Source organism: Thamnophis sirtalis, unplaced genomic scaffold, assembly GCF_051295495.1.
Source record: "Thamnophis sirtalis isolate CommonGarterSnake01/CBP01778 unplaced genomic scaffold, rThaSir2_p1.2 scaffold_2, whole genome shotgun sequence".
NCBI lineage: Eukaryota > Metazoa > Chordata > Lepidosauria > Squamata > Natricidae > Thamnophis > Thamnophis sirtalis.
The window spans coordinates 125,582,145-125,605,746 of NW_028261382.1; the positions used below are offsets into that span (position 1 = coordinate 125,582,145).

Sequence of the window (23,602 nt, forward strand, 5' to 3'; positions counted from 1 at the left end):
CTTTGTGGAGTACCATAGACTCAACTGTCTTTCCCCTCCTACATGAAACTGCTGGGTGAGATCATTTGCCAGTATGGACTTCAGTATCAACAGTATGATGACGATACCCAATTATATTTGGAGCCCAAGCAGGCCAAGCAAGGCTGTTGTGGTCCTTTCCTAATGCCTGGAGGCTCTGCAGGTTTTGAGGAAGAGCAGCCATCTCTGATTCAATCCTAGAAGACTGAGTGGCTATGGATGTTAGGGCCATGTAATTCTGTGGATATTCTACTTGTAACCATGGACAAGGTAACCTTGGAGGAAGGAAGAGAACCACTATAAAATGGTATCGTAATTCCCAACCCCTGAAGCCAACACAGAAAGATACTGTAGTTGGTGGAATGAAAGCTGCTGAGAGTTCAAGGAACACAAAGATGGGTGCATCTACTCTTTTTGGCTCACCACAGGTAATCTAGCATGATCAAGACTGTTTCTGTATTAAATCCACTTACTGAAATGGGTCCTGAAAATCTGTTATCATTAACTGCAGATTGCCCACCTTCTCAACAACTTCCCTAAAAATTGAAGTTTGGAGACAGGATGAGAGTTATCAAAAACCACGCGTCCAAGGATGGTCTCTTCAGGAGAAGTTGCACCAACGACCCCCTTCTTCAAAGAGTCTGTCACTATAGGATGAACCCAAATGCAGGTCATCCCCCAGGGCATTTTCACAATCTTGGAGGGGCCTGGGTTCAGGAAACAACTATCGTATTTTTCCGTGTATAAGACACACTTTCCCCCCCCAAAAAGAGGGTGAAAATCTGGGTGTGTCTTATACACTGTATATAGCATTTTTTGCCTCCTGAAACTCAGCCCCCTTTGGAAAAATGGCTGTGAATAGCCTTTAGGAGGCTTCCAGAATGCTCCTGGGGGCTGGGGAGGGCAAAAATGAGCAAAAAAACAGGCCGTTTTTGCCCTCCCAACTCCCAGGAGCACTCTACAAGCCTCCTAAAGGCTATGCCTGCCCTTTTCTTGACCACAAATGAGCCAGTTTTCATGAAAAACAGGGCATTTTGGGGAAGTTTGTAGAGGGCAAAAACTTTTTTAAAAAAATTTGCCTCTTCAAAATCTTGGTATGTCTTACACTCCGATGTGTCTCATACCTTCAAAAATATGGTAGTTCAACTGATAGCACATAGAGCTATGTCTACATCCTCAGGAGTCATTGGTGCAAATATATATTGAAGAATAATTTTAGAAAAGAAAAACCCTAAAATTTCTCCTATTCAGGACAAAGACTTTACAACCATAACTTTACAGACTGCAAAAATAAATATTGTTAGTTAATTCTTCAAGCTAAACTAATGGATTTGATAATATATATTAGATTTATATCTTATCTTTCCTCCATGAACTCAAGATAATGTACACCCTCCTCCATTTTTCTTCTTAACAAAAAACCTTTGAGGTCGGTTGACCTGGGAGTTATGACTGGCCTAAAGTCACTCAGTGTTTCCATGATTAGGATAAGCTTATACCTGGGTCTTCGATATTTTAATCCATCCAGTAATTTAACCACTACTCCACACTGATGAAAACACAACACCAACAATCTAGACATAAGGTGTAAAATTCTGTCCACATCCTGGATGCCAATTAAGCAAAGGTGTTTTTATTTTTATAAAATATTTTTTATTGAATGTTTTAATCTTTAAAAACAGTAAAGACATGTCAAGAAAAACAAAACACAGAACATACATAACAATATACAGTAATTTCACAGCTTTCTATATCGGCTTTCCTGCTTAGCTTTTATAGTTCTCCCTTCTGCATTGCCTTCCTGTTGCTTTCATGTAAGAAAAGGTGTTTTTATATTACTTATTACTGTGCTCATTTAGATCTATCTGTAGATCTTATATGTAGATCTACCCATCTAATTTATCTCTCAGCCTATGATATAAACCTAACTACTAAATTATAAATGTCTACATTACTAATATAACTATTCTCCACCTTGGTTAAACAGATGGTATCTATTATAATTTGCTGTATATGGACTGCTTGGTTCAAATTCCACTTTTATATTTCTGGGGAAACACATGCTAGGCTAGGTGCTTGTTATAATCAGCCTGGGTAACTAGGGTTCATAAAGTTCATATTAAGGCAGGTGCCTCTATTGGGTGGGGAGTGGGTTAAAGTCCCCAATAGAAAGTCAACCAAAAATCTAGAAGTTATGGTCCTCTTTTTTGTATGCCACATGTACAATGAATATTTTAAAAACCCAATATTTTGATGGCACTCTTGCGGCTATCTTGCCTTTTTTTTTTTTTAGTCTCATCCGCATGTACCCGAGTTGCAAAGGTCAGCCAAAGCTGGCTGCTTTGGACTCAAATTTTCTTCATACTTTGCTTATAACAGGTTTCCCTTGTGCCACAGCAAATCAGAACCAATCTCTATTATAGCTTACTATATAACAGTGATGGCTAACCTTTTTTGCCATCACCTGCCAAAAGTGGGGGGAGAGTGGGGGAGGTCATGTACACATGTGCCCACACACATAATTCTATGCGCCCTGCCCCGATACATGTGTGTGAGACCCCTGCCCTCCCTCCCGCTTTTGGCATGCGATGGCATGGTGGACCCGTTTTTCACCCTCCCCGGGCTTCAGACCCTACCTAGGAGCCTGGGGAGGGCAAAAACGGCCTATCCCCACCCCCTGAGAGGTTCATCGGAGGCCGAAAACAGCCTGTTTCCCAACTTCTGGTGGGCCCAGAATAGCAATAGCAATTAGACTTATATACCGCTTCATAGGGCTTTCAGCCCTCTCTAAGCGGTTTACAGAGTCAGCATATTGCCCCCCCCCAATCTGGGTCCTCATTTCACCCACCTCGGAAGGATGGAAGGCTGAGTCAACCTTGAGCCGGTGAGATTTGAACTGCCGAACTGCAGATAGCAGTCAGCTGAAGTGGCCTGCAGTACTGCACTCTAACCACTGCGCCACCTTGCAGGCCCGAGAATCAGCTGACCGGCGCATGCATAAGTGCCAGAGCTGAACTTGTGTGCCCAGTTCGCCATCACGGCTATATAATGAAGATACATTGTTGACATACATATTTAGTGTTTACAAATTATTTTTTGTGTATGAATCAAGGGTACTGTGCACCTCTGAATTGTACTTAAAACTGCAAATTAGTGAAATTATTCAAAGCCAATATATCTGATCTCTAAATATTTTATTTTCTAGAGTTTGCTGCCAAACTCTTTAAAACCAACTTACATAGTGGGTTAGTGATGTAAATCAGTGTTTCTCAACCTCAGCAGTTTATGTCTAGAGTCCAACTCCCAGAATTCCCTAGTAAGCATGTTGGCGGGAGGATTCTGGGAGTTGAAGTCCATAATTATCTTAAAAGCTAGCTGTTGAATTCCACAGGAATTATGTTGCTGGCAATTATAAAAACAGTGTATGGATTTGTCATTAGTAGGATATACAGGTGGGATCTCCCCACCCCCACCCTGAAATATTGGCACCTTCTTAAACCAAGACCAGAATTTCCTTATTCCCATCTGGTGGCCAAGCTCAGAATATCCCTGTGAGAATTAGGGAGATAAAAGTTTGTTCTGTGTGGGAGAGCCTGAGAATTGAAGAGATAAAAACTTAAGAATTACATTGAGAAAAGCTTCTCCCTGCCCAGATGTTTACTCAACCTCAGAACAGCTGGAACATTTCCAGCCTATCACTCAGTCCTTTTATTTCCCCTTCCTTCTCCCTTTCTTCTCTTATGCTGTATTTTTCCACCCGGCCGTCGCTTCTTCCTTCTCGCCACTTTTTCATCCCTTTGTCCCTCTCTCTCTCTCCCCATTCCCCTCCTCCCAAATTGCCCTCTTTTCTTCTACCTCCTTCAACTTCTCCCTACTTCGTCCTCCACAACTCCTTTTGTTGTTCGGGCTTTGCAACCTCTCGGAACTTGCTTCGATTCCGCAGCGAAGGGCCAGGATCACGTGCGTTAGTGACAGCCTGTCTCGGCGCGGCCCCGAACACCGCGAGGCTCACATTGGTGCACAGCCGAAGCCGCTGTCCATCCCTCTCCCCCCCCCCCTTCCCCGCTTTCTCACACGCAGAGAGATACATACACACTCAGCACAGGATGGGATGGGAAAGTGGGGGGAGCCGGGGCGGGGCCAGGGACGGCCCCTGCCGATCAGCTGTTCGCTGGATTCTATAACAACAAAAGACTCAGCCGGGAGCTGAGACGGGCCGACGCAACAGGGAGCCTCGAAGGAACGGAGGGGACCGCCGCCCTGCCACCTACCTCAGCCGCCGCCGTCCAGCCACGACGTTCGCAAGGACGGTGAGTGATGCCGCCGTGGCAGCCCTTTGCACCCGGCTGAGCGAATAGGTGGCTGGATGGGTGGCCAAAGCGACCTAAGGGCGCGCGATCTGCCCGGGCATATCCCGCCTGGACGGATCGGTCACGCCCGGAGGCGATATAAAGATCCGAACCGGGGGGGCGAGGAGGATCTCATTGCCGCCGCCGCCGCCGTCTTTAGGTGGGGCGGGCTGATCGACTTCCATCCTTCCGTGTTACCCCCCCCCCCATCTTCTGCAAAGCTGTAAACAAGCGGACCGTGGCGAGGCGAAGAAGTAACGCCGCAATAACAAAAGTAGTTCCTCTTCTATTCCCCCCCGCCTCCAAAATCGCTCTTCTCCTTCCAAAAGCCGCGTTCTGAGAAAACCCACTTGGCGGCTTTTGCCCCAGGCTCGACCAGCCTTAGCTAACGCGGCTCAGCGCAACCACTTGTGGCGCAGGTCTCGCCGAGCTCGCCGACTCAGCGCCGCGCGTCCTTGCTGCTCGCGTTTCCTCGGAGGGAAGACGCCAGGCAGGTCGGCCAGTCTCAGCGCCCATCGGAGAGAGGCGATTCAGACGGCTGTTCAAATGCAGAGTCCGCTATTCGACTGCCCTTCCGATAGGTGATTTCCATGGAGCTCCCCGGAAGAAGGCGAAGGGATTTCAGAGACTCTTTTTAAGGATGGCCATTTAGATTCGGGGGAAGAGAGGGAACTTCCTACCTGATTTTACCTAAAGTTTAACATTTCTCTCAACTGTATGTAGTCTCGAGTGGCATTTTGGGTGGGTGTTTAGGGGCTACCCGGACCTAAAACCCGGGAATTAGACGAGGTGAGATTATTGGGGGTGGATTTGCCGTTAAGCAACGTGCGCGCAGATTCAGTGGGAGAGCGATTGCAACGTGCTTTATTCTGCATTTATTATGCCCAACGTTAAATCCTACTTCTCCCCAAAACGGATCGGCGATTTGCTTATCCAGGTTCACTTTCGGAGTATTGAATTCTGCTTGTTCTCGCGGAATGGTTGGCTGCGGCTATGAAACTTTGAAATAATAATAATAACCGAAGGGAGAAAGAAAGAAAAACGTGGTATCACTCCAAACTGAGTTTGGGGCGCCTGCGCCAAGGCTTGGCGGCCGGGAAAGGACTCCCTTTTCAACTCTCGAGAAATCCAAGCGGAGGTCAGCATCCCATTTAGCGAGGGTTCCGGGGCGAATACTCCCCAAATGCCCCTTTTAAGTTATCCGCCTGTTGCGACCCTCGGAGTAACGCATCTCCTTGGGCTGAAGTGCCACCCAAAAGCCGGGCAACGCGGCGGGATTCTGCCTGGTGGCGGCGGGCCTCGATCCTCCCATTGTAGAGCTTCACATTCTTCACTTTCTCTGCCTTAGTTTGCAACCTGCCGCGGGAGTTGTTCTCACGTTTCGCCGCCTCCTGGCGAGATGGAAGAGGAGGAGCGGGAAGTGCTTGGTCCCGCCCAAGGGGCTGGAGAAGTGTCGGGTTGCCCTCTTCCTTTGCATATCCTGTTTTGCTTAAAAAGAAGCTAGAACTGGCCTTTTCTTTAGCCCTTTCTTTCTTCCTTGCTTAACTACTTCGGGGCACTTTCTTGGCGCTCTGGCGTGACTAACCCTCCCCGGAGCAGCCAGGCGGCGCCGCTGCCAGGGAGGAGTTAGCTGGTGAACAAAACAAATCGAACAAAACAAATCGGATACCCTGACTCTCTTCCCTTTCTTGTCAGGGAAATGCGACCAGTCAATCAGTCTGTCTTCCTCTCTCTGTTCCTCCCTCCCTCCATCTCTCCCCCAAGTCCTCTCAACTACGACAGTTCATTTAGTGACCATCACAACCACACTAAAAACAGTGATTTACTGCCGTTATTCACACTGTAGGGACCCTTGAGGCATCCCCATAGTCACGTGATCAAAGTAGGATGCTTGGCAACTGACTCAATATTTATGACAGTTGCAATGTCCTGGGGTCATGCATTTTATTAATTATCCATTTAAAATTTCTGTCTCCCTCACAGGGAAGAATAGAATGAATTTGACTCCTTTTTATATTGGTACTGAAAGAGTGGTTGAAGCTCCAACTCAAGTAAGAGAGGAGTAGTAAAACATATAATGTGTCAGGCTTCCAAATAGCATCCAAAGTTAAATCAGAGGCCTTTGGCGGCCTTCTGACAAGCAAAGCCAATGGAGAAGTCGCCTTCGCTGAAGAGCCATGTGATTAACTTAACAACTGCAGGGATTCACTTAGCAACTGTGGCACGAAATATTTCACTTAGCAACAAGAATGTTGGGCTCAATTATGGTCATAAGTCGAGGACTATAAGTCAGATATCTGAGCAGGGGCAGGTTTTTTTTGTGGGGATGAGGTGGGAGTCATACTGTAAGGAATAAATTCCTAGAATGCACACAGGCAGGCTGTCATTTCCTTGTGTTCAGTACTACAAACCCCATTTTGTGGTGTCCTTGGTGCTCTCTCAACTTGGTGGTTTTCTTGAGGATGTTTCATTACCCAGCTTGCTATCAGTGCTCTGAGGAAGTTAGCTAATTGAGAAATGAAGCATCAGCAAGAAAACAGCCCAGTTTAGAAAGCACTAAGGACTCCACAGTTCAGCACTGAGCTACAACTACTCTCTTATTGAAACCCCACTTTCCCTGACTGCAAACTGAATTTGAAAACTATTCAGAGCCTTTTTAAAGTTATGAGCATCTAAAGGCAACTTGCTGGCTATTGTGAAAGAAAAAGCTGAACTAGGGTGGGTTGGTGTCTGATCCAGAGAGTTGTTTTTGAGAGACTTATGGGTAGATAGACATTGGAAACTTCTCCAGTTTTTTATAGATGAGTATATTTCCTGCTCTGTTTTGTTTTTGTCTGGAATAAGGGTGGGTGGGGGAAATCCCTATTGTTGGAATGACCTTTGAAATTATGTTTAACCAGTAACATTTACCGTCTTGAATGAAAAGCATGACTCTGTAAGATTATCCCAAAGGGCTAACCATATTTTAGACGGCCCTCCTCCTTATGTGAGGTTTTGAGAACGTCTTCCATTGTTTCTTTAGAAAAGAGTCTTAGTGCAACACTTCCTGGTGTTGGGAGAGACAACACACACACACACATACACACACACACACACACACACACACACACGTCCAATTTAAAGAGTAAGCAGCAATAAAGGTAGTGTGTCCGAGATTGTTCTAAGCAGCAAATGTGTTGTTATGAAATAGTACAACAGATCATTTTGATTCTTTGGTGAGAAGCGAATCATTTTCCCACCCACCTCCACCCCTTTATGTTTCAAAAGTATTTTTGTACAGACGCCTCCAATATTGGGCAACTGTTCTGTTTGTTTATTTTCACTGCGGGCATGGCTAAATCCAATTTATGTAATCTGATGCAATCTCAGACATCCATGAACATGAACTTCTCAGATTTTAATCAGCGCTGATGCTTGGATGGAGGAAAAAAAAACTCCTTTAGAGCATTACATTTGTAATGCTCTAAATTTGTAAAGTCCCCTCAGGGAAAAGGGCGGCCTATAAATAATAATAATAATAAAAAAACTAAACTAAAAAATTTGTATTCAGGAGAAGACGGGGTTGGATTGGAATGGTTTTAGCTATATAAGGATTTTCAGATTTATGTATTTTTTCCTATGAAAATAACTATTTTAAATAATCTTTCTACGGTAAACCATGTCTTATGTGGTATGCTTGATTTGCTGTTTGGACAAGTTCTAAATACAATAATATAAATCTACCGCAACTCTCTATGCCTTATCCTGTTGCAGATATGCAAGGCAAGAAAACTGAAGGATCATGGTCAATGGTTTCTGGAGAACACCAGAATTTACTGTAAATCTTTTTCAGTGCTGAGCCACCTGCTGGAATCAGTGATATGGTCAAAGAGCAAAAGTGTGCTCTGAAAAACAAAGGGGTTTTTAAATATTCCTGCAGTATATTTAAAGAAATGATCAAAGACAAAAAAAAGCATGAAGTTTGAGGATTTGGAATAGATTCCAAAACACAAATTTTTTGTTTTGTAAGGTCAGAAGAAAAGGAGATCAGGAATATCTTCACACATTGTATTAAACCATAATTACCTTAATGCTGGCTTGTTTAATAAATCATAGTTGGCTGGGTCCATACAGTTTTTGAAGCTATCAGTGGAAGATTGTTGATTATTTTCTCTTTTTATTTTTGTTTCCTTTTTTTAGGGGGAATGCTTGGGGGGAAATAAAGTAATAAAACCACATTGCTAGAAATTAATGATTTTTGGTGCTGAGGTTTAATGATAGTCACAGCATTCATTAAAAATTATAAAATCGAATGCAATTCATGGAATACCCTCAAGAGTCTGGACTAAGCCAACACCAAATAGTTCTCATTAGGCTTAGTATAGTTGTGTGATCAATATGGATGTTTTAGATGAATGAACTTCCAAGATCCAGATTCCTCAGCCAGGGTGGCTACTGCTGAGAATTCTAGGAAATGACCGATGCATTTTTGGAGCCAGCCAGATTGGGGAATTCAATATGCAAGGCGGCCAACATGGGAAAGGAGATATCTGACAACATTAATACATTGCTGATGGCAAAAGGAGAGGTCTCCTTTTCTACGATGCCCTGTGGAAGTCCTGTAGCACCACAGGTGGCAGACCTCTAATTTTATGAGAGCTCCAAAAACCACAAAACAGATCCAGGGAACTTTGTTGAGTCTGTGATACCTTCCAAACTGGTACCCTGGTTTTAACTCTCAGAATTCTTCAACAGGCTCGCCTGGTTATATACCAAACCATGGTAAATACAACACATACAACATACACAACATTATCATGGGCAATGATGTATTAAAACTGGGGTGAGATTTGCCACTTTCAGGTAGATCACGAATATACAACACACACACACACACACACACACACACACGTACATATACATGTTTGTGTGTTGGTTATACATGGTTACGTATACATACAAACAAACAAACTCAGTGAGGTAAGCATGTATCAGGTATGCTCAAGCAGGTTTAATTGAATGCAGATGCATGATGTGTTTTGTGCTTGCACAGAGCATTAAAGTTATGCCTTTCTTATTGTCTTCTCTGCAGGTTTTTGTAGCAACTGTTTACAAACCATGCCTCTCCTCATCCAGTGCCTCAGCTGATAAAAGTTTTTATGCACTTTAATCTTCTACCTGCACCCTTAAACTTTGGCTGGTACGCTGTGGAGTGGTACCTCATCCTGTGGGCGCAAACAAGTGCTAGCCAGAGTCTTGTTTTGTCTTAGTAATGTTCCAGAGGCTGAATAATATGTTCGTGGGAGAACTCAGTGATTTGCCCAGCCAAGAACCAGAGTTCAGTGAGAAAGAAGAAGAAGAAGAGTGGATTCTGGTAGACTTTATCGGTAAGATATCTTTGAAACACAATTGTCTAAATCAGTGTTTCTCAACCTTGGCGACTTTAAGTCCTGTGGACTTCAACTCTCAGAATTCCCCAGCCAGCAAGAGCTGGCTGGGGGATTCTGAGAATTGAAGTCCACAGGACTTAAAGTCGCCAAGGTTGAGAAACACTGGTCTAAATGGCTGTTCTGATCGAGGCTTCCCAAGAACATGAAGCAAACTCCTGGTCCTGACAAAAAACCCTTTTATTAATTGACTGCGAATTCTGCTCATTCACATACAGCAAACTCTTTCAAGGGAAGATTTACAGTCACAGACCTTATGTGGCGTAGAGAGCTGCCCGGCCGATATCTGCAAAACTTGGCAAGGAGTCTCTGAGAGTCACAAACCAATTAATCGGACTAATTGTCTCCTGCCCTCCTCCCCTTTTGCTCCTCTTTTATTTCCTCTGGGAAGGACTATTCATCGTCCACCTGTGGCCGTACTCCCAATTCGATCCCTGTTCTTTAGTTGTTCCCTTAGTCTGGCAACTCTGCACATGCACACACTGGGAACAGGCTCCAGCTGTTCGTCTGCCTCACTGATGTCTGACTCCGAAGGCATCTGATAACTGGCATACAGCTCTGCCCCCGCTCTCTGCCTCCGACACAGAGCCTTCATCAGAGTCTTTCCCAGACTCCAGGACTGGCCCATGTTCCTCCCCAACCTCCTCACTGTCTGAAACAGCTGCCAGCTCTTCTGGCTGCTGGTGGGCCATAACAATGGCAAATTTTAAACCAATACGTTCTTTATATCCAGGCAATATAGCAGGCTAACACACGGATGATGTGAGGAAGAAAATAATATAACTTCAAGCTGCTTAGCCCACCTTTTCAGAACTAGCATAATTTCATTGTACTTCAACAATTGATTATAGCAGAAGACTGGCCATTCCTCATTCTTGCTTCTCCCTGTTCCAGTTTGCTCAGTTATTGTTGAACAAAAGGATAAATTCTCAAGGGCTGCTTTTTCCTGCTTGGTAGCAGATTGATAGGCAAAAAGGCCAAAGCAATCCTAGAGGTCATGTTGGCTGAAGTTGATAAGGGTAAAGGGACAGCTTGGAGATGGATACTGCATGCTTTTGGTTCAAATGTTTACATTGGTGTGAAAATCCTTATCCATAGTAGGAGATAATATCCATGTACCTTCCTCAGCTACAGGAAATGGAATTTTCAACCCCCATAAGTATTGAAACTAAGTTAGTGTGATTCCTGCTTTTTTTCTAGCTGCATACATACATATAAAATGTAAGATATAGGTATTAACATAATTAATTGCCAGTTTATTCTCTGGGTATTATGTTTAATTTGATGGAATGTATTATAATATATAGTACTTAACATGAACTGCTTGAGTATTTTTGATATTGAAAAGCAATATATAAATTCTGTAAACAATTTATATGTTGTTCCTATAAATAAATCTTCCTTAACTAGGCCCTCTATATGAGTTGAGATATATGTTGTCAACTTATCTAGAGGTCCCTGGCTACTAGAAGGCTAACTCTAGAACAGAGGTGTCAAACTCAGTTTCATTAAGGGCCACATCAGGGTTGTGTTTGACCTTGGAGGGTTAGGGTCACTCATGTTGGGGGCACCTGTGGTGGCCTGACTGCTCTGCCAGCGAAAACTGGCTCCCAATCTCCCTTTTCAGCTGCAACGGCTTCCTACAACGCTCTGCCAGCAAAAACGGAGCTTGGAAGGGTTACCCTTGCAAGCTCCATTTTTGGTTATGACAGCCTCCTGCAACCCACTGCTAGCAAAATTTGAGCTCAAGAGGGCTGCAGACTGCGAGCTCTGTTTTCACAGAGGTACTGCTGGCAGGTTTTTTGCTATTTCCAGGGCGGCCCCACGGGCCAGATCTAAGCATCCCACGGGCCGGATTTGGCCCACGGGCCTTGAGTTTGACACCCCATCTCTAGAATATCCAATCTCCAGATAAGATACGTTGATCGGCTCTTGTATTTCTCAAAGACTGTTGTAATTCTTGATAGATTCCTGTTCAAACTTCTCTACGGTTGATGAAGACGAGGAGGAGGAGGAAGTGGATGACATCTGCAAACCACCCCCTGATGACCACTCACCCATCTTCTCTTGTCTGCCTGATTCCTTGGACTGCTTGGCAGATGCCAGTGAATCCTGCTTCATCCAGTTAGACTCGTGCTCCATGGAAGAAAGCTGGTTCATCACTCCCCCTCCGTGTTTTACAGCAGGTGGTTTAACCACTCTCAAAGTAGAAACCAGCCCACTGGAAAACCTGCTCATTGAACATCCCAGCATGTCTGTATATGCAATCCATAATACCTGTCACAACCTCAACAAGAACAATTGTGATGAAAAAGAAGAACAGGAGGAAGAGGAGGAGGAGGAGGAGGAAGTAGTGGAGTCCCACGATGAAAGCAATCATAGGTATGTTCTCTATTCTTTGATTCAGGCAACATGTAGACATGCTAGCAACCAAGTGAAAAAAAATGGGAAAATTATATTAACACAGCACTGAAAATTATTATGAGTAGTGTGAATGAGCAGAATGCTTTTCTCCTTGCTCCCCCCACTCTGCCCCTTCATCACTGTCCTTCATTTGTCCTCTTCTTTTATCTTCTTTGTATGGAATCAATGCCTTTGTCATTGCTTGCTTGTAAACAACTAACAGGAGCGAGCGGGAAAAGCATTGAAGACAGATAGACAAGAAAATACCAGGAACTGGAGGCGAGTCCCCTATTGAGATGTGGCCTTGGTGATACCTTTTTGTCATCAAAACTGCTTCTGTTGTAAAATGGTTTTACACACATTAATTCATATATCTCAGTAGGGTGAGAAAGCTGCACAAGTTAACATTTGGAGGAGGAAGAAGGAAAGTGAAGGGGCAGTGGTTGGATAAAAGATTCACGCACGAACGCATGCACACGTATATGAATCAAGAATTTCCTAATATCTTCTGTATAGAGAGGAAGCATTGGCTGTTACTTGAAGCCCTGTTAATCACCTCAATCTTCCACTCGCTTTCTCCAGCCTGTTCCTATAGAAAATGGGCAGTTGGCCATGCATCCAAAGGCTTTCCTTAACTTCCTTTAGGAAAAGAAGTACAGCATCTTCGTATCCCTTTGGGGAAAATGCTGTTCACTTCATTTCAGTGAGACTAGTTGGTTGGATTTGCACACACTTTGACCCTTGGTTAAATTAAAGAGGACTTATGGTATTAACCCAGGTTAACTGCACATGCTTGCACTGTGAGCCATTAAGTAACTACAGATAGACCTTGACTTACAACCGCTCACTTAGCAACCATTCTAAGTTATGATGGACCTTCCTGGGGCTACTTACAACTGGAATCAAAGTTTTGATGGCCAATCTCCCTTCCCCCTGGGTCCAGTCACATTACTGCACTTCAGGCGCTAAGCAATCAGCTTACATTTATGGCTGTTTGCAATGTTCTGCAGCCATGTGACTTTTTTTTTTCAAATATCACACTTTTGGTTTTTTGCAAAACTAGGCCATAGCAAACAGTTGGTTTGCTTAACAACATCACAAAAAAAGTCATAAAATCAGGTTGGTCATATGGGCGATCCAATTTATGGCTATCGCAAATTATGACCAAGATGGCTTTGTTATGGCCAGAATTCAAGAACTACTTGGTTGGGTTCACATATTTGCAAATTGGAATGTGATCGACTAGTTTATGATTCGTTGTGTCGTGTATTATTGTGGCTACCTATGAAAACTCTCTGCCATGGGCTCTATAGGCTATGCTATCAGTTCCATCCTTGTGCTTGGAATTTTAGATCTGAAGTCCAAAACAAAATGGACCAACACGTCCAGTGCTACATTGCTGCACTTGCTGCCCACTCAACTTTTCTTGAACAAAGTACCAAGAGTTTTCGTCCTTCCCAGTGGATAAAAGAGTTCAGCGAAAGACAATCCCTGAACAGAAATTCCCTCCGTCGCCAAAATCTCACCAGGGATCCCTACACGCGGCAACTCAAGAGCAGCGGATTTTTTGTTCACCAGCCTTGCCAGCATCAGTATAATTACTGAGAGTGTTTTGCATTTTTCTCCCCAGAAATAATATTTGTTAACTATCGTGAGACAATGAAGGTGAGAACTGTCTTAGGATGCTCGTGAGTTGTTTTTTACACAATCACTGGAGTGTTACAATTCAGTTGAAAACCACTTTGATTTCAGTGTCACAAAATGCCTTTTCAATGTTTTGTTTGTAGCAGGTAAAACATATGCAGTATGTGTAGTAATGTGTGTGTGATTGTGCCTCTCTGCCTCCCTATGTCAGTCTTTATAAATTTTATTAGGTATGGATGGGTTTGTTTGTTTTTTATATTAGTATTTACAGCCAAGTTATAAGGCCTCTTTCAGCCATCTTGTAGTTACAGAATTTCTCAGGGTCACCCATACACTTTCAATGATCTGTGTATACTGTAGATTGTCTTTTAAAATATTAACATGACCATCAAAATACAGGTGGCCTGAATGGCATTATATTCCTAATATGGAATTTATTTTCTATGTAGCAGTAGAAGGAAGGCAAAGAGGGAAAAATGTGTAATCTAATATCTTTCTATGTAGCTTTCAAAATCTCTGGTTTAGTATGGTTTACCAGTTTCCTGTGCAATGGAGGTATTTTGTAGAATGTAATAGACCTACAAATGAAGATCAGTGCAAACCAGGTTTTGAGTATGTGTTTCAGTCATCCTATTGTATAATTAACTTATGGAAATTGTGGTCCAATATATCTAGTACCCAGTTTGGGAAAGACTACTTTGAAGAATGGGAGTAAACTTTTCATAAAAAGCAGTGATAAGCCATGTGGGGGGAAATCCAAAATCTATTATTTTATAATAGTTTAAAGACCATTGAAATTTAACCCAACATTTTCTAGAACTCTCAATCAGGCAAGAAACTACTAAAATGGAAAAGGGAGGAAGTAAAAAAGTTCCAAAATTAGGTCAGATATCTCAAGTTTCAGACTTACAGTTTGAAGTCCGTCCCTAAATGACAATATATTGAGTGTAGATTCACTATTATTGGTTTTATTGGTTTCAGGTTACACCTGATCTCCATAGACAAAGGAAATGGTATGAAAATACAAAGATTATCCCCAGATAAAATGAAACATTCCTTCTTATTGTCAACAAAGCTAGAGAGTAATTTTTCTTGGATGCATTGGTCTAAAGTCAATTATGCAAAACAATGTAACATTACTTAGTGACTATTTTATAACAGAACATTTACCGTATTTTTCGGAGTATAAGTCACACCAGAGTATAAGGCACAGCAAGGTTTTGAAGAAGCAAATTAAAAAAAGTTTTTGCACTTTGCAAACCTCCCAAAAACAGCCCGGGTTTTTTTGCAAAAATGGGCCCATTTTTTTAAAAAAGGGCACGGATAGCCTTTGGGAGGCTTATAGAGTGCTCCTCGGAGCTGGGTGGGGCAAAAGTGAGCAAAAAACGGCATGTTTTTCGCTCATTTCTGCCCTCCCCAGCCCGCAGGAGCACTCTGAAAGCCTCCTACAGCTATGTAGAAGGTGAAGGGGTGGAGTTTTGGGAGGCAGAAAATGCTGTATTCAGACGCATTCAGTTTTTCAGCCTCTTTTTTGAGGGAAAAAGGTGCATCTTATATTCTGAAAAATACAGTAATCAAAGGTTCTTGAAACTTGTTGAGGTTAATAGGGCTGAAATGCATAACTCTTCTGGTTTGTTTGAATCATTGCCCACCGTGGGTGTTGCATTTTTCAAAATCCTCTTTTGTTTAAATGTGAGACATATAATGCTTTTTCTTCAGGTTTTATTAATTGAGGTCAGGCCAAAAGCTGCACTCTCAATTTTGAACTGATTTATAAGCATGATCTGCCACATTCCAGTCTATTAGATTCAATCTACACCAGATTGATGGAAGTTATATTTGTTTTTTTAAGCAACTGCAATTCACAGCTGCCTTCTCAAAACACATTACAGGAATATAATTTATAAAAGGAATGGATAATTGCTGAAGTAGAAATCTGAAATTCCTCTGGCTGTTGTTTCCCTGGCAACCCAAATTTGTCACTGTAATTGTGTATTCCTCACAACTAACTTTTCCTTGATATTCTAAAAAAAAAGATTCATGCTTTTATACAGACACTAATTGTCAAATATCCCAAAAGAAGAGTCCAAAGAATTTACAAGCAATTTAAAACCATAGATTTCAAAGTTCAGTAGCTTTTTGTTTGTTTTCTGGCTGTCCCCACATATTTTTGGGGGGTATATATTTGAATTTGCCATTTGGCTTCCAGGATTCAGGAGAGATGTTACTCTATTAAATTTCTGTGATTTGAATCTTGAATCCTGTTGTTCAGTTTCTAAAAACTGCTAAAGCATTCCTTGTTTTAGTAGTCACTCAGGACCTTTCATCTGTCAAATTCATAGAACTTCACTGTATCCCCCCCCCCCCCTAAAACTCAGGAACCACTTTCAAGTTTGGCTTGGATTTTAAATTGATTAAGTGAAATAACGTACTGTACCAGCAAATGACTCTTAGCCAACTTCATCTTTTTCCCCCTACATCAGTGGTTCCCAAACTTGGCAACTTTAAGACTTGTGGACTTCAACTCCCAGAATTCTCCAGCCAGCTCTGCACAAGTCTTAAAGTTGCCAAGTTTGGGAACCACTGCCCTACATAAACTTATTATTATGCTCATTATCTACTTTTAGGAATTTTAAAATAAAGGCCACGTTTATTTCTGTATTCCTGGTTTAGCAAGAATTTGAAGTTAGGACTTATAATTGAGAGGTACAGTTGCTGTCTTTACTGGATAATTTACTAGTGATAGGGAAAAAGAAATATGTGCTTGTCAGTTTGTAACATTGGAAATAATGCTATGGTGAAAGGAATTTTTACACACAACTTTAAGCTCTTTTCCTTGTATATTTATATAGCTTGTTTTATTACGTGCCTGGAACTATTAGAGTATTAGAATTTGTTGCTTTTCAAACAATGTGTGTTTTGTGGCTAGAATATGACTTTTTATATATCTGTATATTTTTTTCCACAAAAAACAAATGTAATAACTTGTAAAAGTGAAGGCCTTGTGTAATGTTGAATGGTATTTCAATAACTTTGCTGGAACTGTTTTTTATACATATTATAAACAAAACTGTGCCTTTTTCAATGACTTGTACACGCCAGACTTGAATTTGAAGATACAAAAAAAAAAAAAAAAGCTTTCTGTTTGGATAAATACTGTATATCAGCCTATGCATTCTCAATGGCAGCTTGTTTGTGGAGCCATTTTCCTTGTGCCTCTGGCAGAACTGTTGGTAAGCAAGATTTAGCCATCCTATTGATACCATATACAGGTTACAGTACTTAAACATCTCAAAATGACCAGAGCTTGAATAGTTTCTACACCAAGTTCTTGTTCTGGAATGAAAAGGAAATATGCAATATGTTGTGAATATTGCAATATGTTATGAAATTCTGTTGTCTAATGTCAGTTGGTTTTAATATAGTACCATTTCCTTCATTGATTCGCCTACAGCAGGGAATCTTCAGAAGCAATGAGTTAGACTTCAGATTCATAGTTGTCTTTGGCCCTTGATCATGCTGGCTGGAGCTGAGGACTGTTGAAGTTTGAGTTGACCCATAAGGACGTCATAAGGTTGCTTATCTTTCTGCTCAATCATAATCTGCAGTTCAGATCTTCACCAATGACATGTTGCTTGATAAAAACCATTTGACTGCTGTGGGTGAGCAAGGAAGGACATTTTTCTCATACAATTCTAACACTTAAACTCCCCCCCCCACATTCATTTAAAATTTAACCATTTTGCTTCTCCTTATTAGTTTATTCATTTAACAACCATACTGTATTGTCTTTATACAGGTATTGGTAAAAGAGCGCAAAATGCTGTAAAACAGGCTCTTGTTAAAACAGGATATCAGACCTGTCACTCTTCAGATGGATTTAAAAAAGGGGAGGGCTGGGTTAACAAGCCCATTAAAAAGTTGTTCAAACTCAACCAGTTGCTCAGGTTTGATAGATTTCTAGCCTGTTAGTTTTCAGTTTCATTGGATAGTTTATTTCTTTCCATACTTGTATCTCCATGTGAGCTATAAACTGTGGTCCAGAATAAAATCTAACAGAAAATGAATGACAAATGAAAATTAATTGGATTTCATCTGATTATTTTTCCATTCTTTTCATTTTGAAAATGCATGGGACTCATTTCTCGTTCATTTTTACAATGATCTATTCCTGTGAAGAAGAAGAGTTTTGCCAAGTGTCTCCATATTTCAATACGTATGTCACAAAAAGATAATATTCCTATATTTAGAAAACCTGAGTGGTTAGTAGAAATTTTCCACCCTGTCCCAATTTATTAGGTTCAGGGCACATAATATATAGAGTGTACCCAAAGCAGCTACTTTATGGTTATGTGTACATATAGTAGCTAGGCTAGGAGAAACAATACAATGGCATTGAAGCATTTACCTCCCAGTGGCTACACTTCCTTAAACACATTCAAACCACTTAATCCACCAACAAACTTTCCAGGAACTTTGGGCAATGTCCTATCATGTGATGTTACATTAACAGAACCTCTGCTGTCAGGAAGATGTCTTGGATTGCTACCTAAAGAAAAGTTGGATGCTAGTGTTTGTCAATACTACAGTTTGGTTTGGCATATCCGATAAACCAAATCCATTGGGCAGTTTAACATGTACGAATCACTCACTCTTACCTGGAGAAATTGGTGTCTTTTGAGCTGTCTTTATAGGCTGTTTTTTATTGATATATTAATGGTAAAATATTGGCCTGACTCTATTTGCACACACCATTAATGTGAATTGTTGCTTTCTATTACACTCAAAAGAGCAGCCAGACCAGGAATTTTGTAATGAAAGCCTTGTTTCGGATCGGTTTTTCTCCCATCTATTCCTTGTGTGTGTTATATTTTGGGCAACAGCATCATTGTGTCATTTGGTCATGGTTTGTTTTCCTTTGGGCCACAATGCTGGTCTACACTACTGTTCTAGGGCAATTTCTTCTGTGAATTCATCACATTAACACATTGCCAGTTGTGATAGAGGCACGGATATTTTCACATTCGGACTTTGTTGTAGGCTAGCAATCTAATAGGTCAAATAAAAGGGTTTTAAGGGTCTCCAGGAAAAAAAGGGAAATTAATCATAATAACTCATCTATATACCTTAAGTATTTTGTTTCATAATGTGCTCCGGAGAAACAGTCAATAAAAAGGCCAATTGATAAAAGTTTTCAGAATCCAATGTTTGCTCTATATTAATCATTTCTGTGTGAGAGAAAGAGAGAGGGGGAGAGATAGATTGATTTGCTGAAATGCTGAAAAGGTTGGGGGGGGGGGGCTTGGGGGGGATGGGAGGGGGAGGGAAGTTAATATTTGTAAAAGTTTTTTTTTCAAAAATTTTATTAAAAAAAAAGAATTGAAAAATCCTTTAGTGGTTCTGCACTGAGAAGTGTGAGGTACCAAATGATCTCCCCAGATAACTACCAACTATGGTCTGATTAAATACCCTTTTGTGTCTAAGGGGAATCCTGATACAAATTGCAATAGATAAGGAAAATGTAATTGTAGAGCAGTCTTTTGCATAAAGTTTCATCTCTGTAATTCTTTGTAGGGCTAGAAAAGTCTGAACCCCAAAACAGACATCAATGATGGCAAATACCACTGAACTATAATAGGTGAACCAGTGGTCTAACTTTAGCTACTTGAGATTTTTAGCCTTTTTGTTTCTCATCTCTTCTGAATATGGTTTCAAATGCATCAAATTTGTATTTTTTTTAATAAAAACTATTTTGTATCTATTTGTACACAGAGAAACCTTGGATACAGGCATGTGTACACATCTGTGGGTCAAACAAGCTTGCAGAGAACTGCCAGCTAATCAAGATTTACTCTATAAATAGTTTAATCTTTTCCCTCACTTCTGTGCTCACCATCAAGGCAAATTTCCAATGTCTTTAAAATTGCAGTGTATTGGCAATTCTGCACGGGCTGATTTTTGTAAGCAAGCCATCATATTGCTACAATGGGGCCTTGGGAGATGAGATGCAGGAGGACAGGCCACCCCTTTCAAAAATAAGGTAGATATCTTGATATTTCTGAAACAGCTGCCTAGAAAATGGCAATTCCTTGCCAACTTATAGAGGGCTATTGCCAAAAGGATATTTTGAGGTAATTTAGGAGTGTAAACCCTAGTTACAGCATCATTTGACCATGGAGGTTCATGTAGCACAGAACTACAGCTTTTTCTGGAAGACTCTTCAAATAAGGCTCCTTGTTAAATATAAAATGCAATGCAACTTTTGAAAAAGACTCCGTTGATGGAATCGAGAGACAAGAAGCACCAGAATGGCCCTAACTTAACTGATCAATGAACTTAAAATGTTCCAGGATTTTTTAAAAATTGGGGACTGTTCCTGCTCCAAAACAATACAAAGGTTCCTGCATAGAAATTAGCCACTGACTAATAGCATTAATGCAACATATATCTACATAGATAAATTGACATTTTATCTATGAAAAACAAAAATATTACTGTCCTCCTGTTTTTCTCCAACAAAATATTTGAAATTAAGTATAAGATACATTTTCCTTCGACACCTGATGATTTCAAAGACATGTTCTTGTAGTTTCAAGGTTGGAGAACCTTTTTTATACTGCTTCTAGTGGAAGGAGATATCTTCCAGTTTCAAGCCCTGCCTTCCCTTGAGAATGTATCTTTTGGCCCGTTCCATCAAAGACTTCTTCAGTCTCAGATCTTCACTGCATCTATTTTACCACCTTTCCCTTTGGCACTTTATTTTCCTTTCCTCACATTTTCCTTAGCTAACAGAAGCTCAGTTGATCTTCCACCATTGCCACTAAGAAGATGTACATCATACAATCAGATGAATTTTTCAGCATCTGGGTCAAGCCAAGAAATTGGCCTTCAGTAGTATACCAACAGACCTTCTCATTTCTCTGCTACACTATTCTGAACAAGTGCCAGCCAATTCTGATGTTGAATTGTAGGTAACAAGTTGCATGACCCAAGCAGCCGCTGGAAGGCCCTTACTGCTAAATGGCCTGGGCACTGTAAGGATGAGTGCTAGCAACATAGGTCAATCAACGCTACACTGTTTTTTTGCCAAGGAAACAACAGCCTCCGACTGTTTCAACTGGTTCTGCAATGTAATTTCCACTTTGAAGTTCTTTTGCCATCCTAGTGTTAATCAATTAGACTTTAAATGTGACAATGCTTTTTGTCTAGGTGTTGCAGGCTTTGATCACTTTTACTTTTGGGATTTTGCTTCCATGTATGACTCTCAAAGGCATATTCATGCAGTGGAGTAGATTGCAGGAAAAATGTGCATGGAATTCCAACTCTGATATTTAAAAAAAAAGCATTATGTAAGTGTAACTGCTAGTTTGACAGATCAGTCATATGCTTATATTGTACTGGAACTGAAGATGGGCTGCCATCATGTTAGACAGCTGACTATCTAAAAAGAATATTGAACAAGGGTGGGAGTAAACTGCTAGAAATTAGAAAGTACAAAAATAACAGGAAAATGAAAGACGCAGATGATATCCATCTGCAAAATAGAACTGCATGGAAGAGAGAATTTACCATTTACCAAGAGTTAATTTGGCATCTTTCTCAAACAAATATCTTTGGATTTAAACTGAATATATATCTGATGAAAGGATTTATTGGACTACTGCTAAAAAGATTTCACACCATTTATGTCAAGTAAACATTTCACCTTTATGCTATAAAAAGGACTATAATTTCTATCAATTCAATCCAATCACACCCAGATTAAATCTTGATTCACACACACACACAAAATAGAAGAATACAGGTAGTCCTCGACTTACAACAGTTCATTTAGTGACAGTTCAAAGTTACAACAGCACTGAAAAATGTGACTTGTGATTAGTTTTTCACACTTAAAACCATTGCAGTATCCCCATAGATATGTGATCAAAATTCAGACACTTGGTAACTCTCATATTTATGATGACTACAGAATACTTGGATCATGCTATCACCTTTTGTAATCTTCTGATAAGCAAAGTCAATGGGAAAGCCAGATTTACTCAACAACTGCATTACTAACAACTGCAGTGATTCCCTTAACTGTGGCAACAAAAATAGTAAAATGGGGTAAAATTCACTTAACAAATGTCTCACTTAACAACAGAAAATTTAGGCTCAATAATGGTCATAGGTCAAGGACTACCTGTACAAGAATTAAAGCAGTAGGCTCCCTTCGATGCGTTTATCTTTAAGCATATTTTTTATCAAGATGATTAACATGATGACTCATCCATGCTAGGTGTCATCCATTTCAGGTTTTATAATGGTTATTAACCTCTAGAATACCCCTCCTCATGTCAATACACTATTCACACAAGCAAACTTCTCCCCAAAGAGTAGTTCATGTGGGTCAGCCATGTGTTAAGATCTTAATAGGTTGTGATTATACACTTTACAGTTCAACATTAAAGTCAATATGCTCCTCTTCAGATGGAATAAATGAAACAGCGCTGAGGCAGTGGAGATTCTGTCTCCCTTCAATTTCTCATCCTGTTCTGCAGCAGTATGGTACTCACAGTAGACCTTAGAGACAGAGCCAAGGCTCACCATCACTTGGGTTAAAGGAGCAATAAGCTTCTGCCAGGAGAACAGAACGGACTAGTAGCACTCTAATAGGGTGTTTGCACAGAAAAATTAAGATTGTTGGATTTTCAAGTCATTAAGAAGAGATAAATTCCAAAGTTCAAGCCTAAGGTTCCTCTTCTGGAGGAATTCTTCCCTATCGGAAAAAAACATTTCAAGAAGTGCAAAAGGAAATCAATGCTACTCTACTTCTTCCTTAAAGCCGAATGCCGCTCTGCACTTCTGTACAGCCAACCCAGCGGGTTTAATGGGGCTTGTTCCGAACAAAAAGTACAAAGTTTTGCAATGTCCCAACAGTGCTTTTTCAAGAGGCAACTGGACTTCCTTGTTTTTTCTTTTGAAGACATTTCACTTCTCATCTAAGGAGCTTCTTCAACTCTGACAGGATAGTGGGGGATGGAAGGATTTATATTCCTTGCAGACAGGTGGTCATTTGCATCCTTTTTGAGGGTCATTGAAGCACTTGGAGGTTATCTGTGTCCTCAGGGTCACCTGAGTAGTGCTCCTGGTACCTGTAGTCTACAATTTTTCCTCGGGAAATCCATTACTACTCCCACACCATTCAAAGGGTGTCCATCCCAAGTTGTGTAGCTAAATGTCTGTAGAGATTCTCAGTCATCCAGATCATGGTTGTCCCAAAGGTGCTTTTTTAGGTGGTGACTGGACTTTCTTCTTTTTTTCTTTTGAAGACCACAGAACCTGGAATGTACTACCTGACTCTATGGTTTCTTCCCCAAACCCCCACAACTTTAACCTTAGACCAGGAGTGTCCAAACTTGGGAACTTTAAGACTTGTGGACTTCAACTCCCAGAATTCTGGGAATTGAAGCACACAAGTCTTAAAGTTCCCAAGTTTTGACATCCCTATCTTAGATTGTCTATTGTTGACCTCATCCTATTAATAAGAGGTCTGTAAGGGGCGTGCACAAATGCACCAGCGTGCCTACTGTCCCTGTCCTATTGTCCCCATTTATTCATAGCCATTTCATGTATTCATAATCATATTTATACTTATATCTATTATCTTATACATGCTTGACCAATAATAAATAAAATAAAATAAAAATAAATAAAACCATCCAGGTTATGGTTGTCCCAAAGGTGGTTTTCCAGGATGTGACTGGACTTTCTTGTGTT

General features: G+C 41.0%; 1 protein-coding gene across 2 annotated transcripts; it reads left to right on the forward strand.

The window, feature by feature from the left end:
• Positions 1–4,183: 4,183 nt before the first annotated feature.
• TP53INP1 (tumor protein p53 inducible nuclear protein 1) lies at positions 4,184–16,925 on the forward strand. Of its 2 annotated transcripts, none has more exons than XM_014069892.2 (4): positions 4,184–4,328; positions 9,439–9,733; positions 11,761–12,175; positions 13,549–16,925. In XM_014069892.2, exons 2-4 carry the CDS (start codon positions 9,619–9,621, stop codon positions 13,799–13,801), a joined length of 783 nt encoding a protein of 260 aa, XP_013925367.2. In that variant the 5' UTR covers positions 4,184–4,328; positions 9,439–9,618; the 3' UTR covers positions 13,802–16,925. The 2 variants fall into 2 exon arrangements, with proteins under 2 accessions (XP_013925367.2, XP_087562971.1); XM_087706845.1 differs by lacking the exon at positions 4,184–4,328 and adding an exon at positions 6,376–6,418.
• The last annotated feature ends 6,677 nt before the right edge of the window (positions 16,926–23,602 follow it).

Coding starts and splice junctions, on each gene's coding strand:
- TP53INP1 (XM_014069892.2), top strand. CDS start 9,619: ATGTTCCAGAGGCTGAATAATATGTTCGTGGGAGAACTCAGTGATTTG. Junction 9,734..11,760: donor GATTCTGGTAGACTTTATCG/GTAAGATATCTT, acceptor AATTCTTGATAG/ATTCCTGTTCAAACTTCTCT. Junction 12,176..13,548: donor CACGATGAAAGCAATCATAG/GTATGTTCTCTA, acceptor TTGGAATTTTAG/ATCTGAAGTCCAAAACAAAA.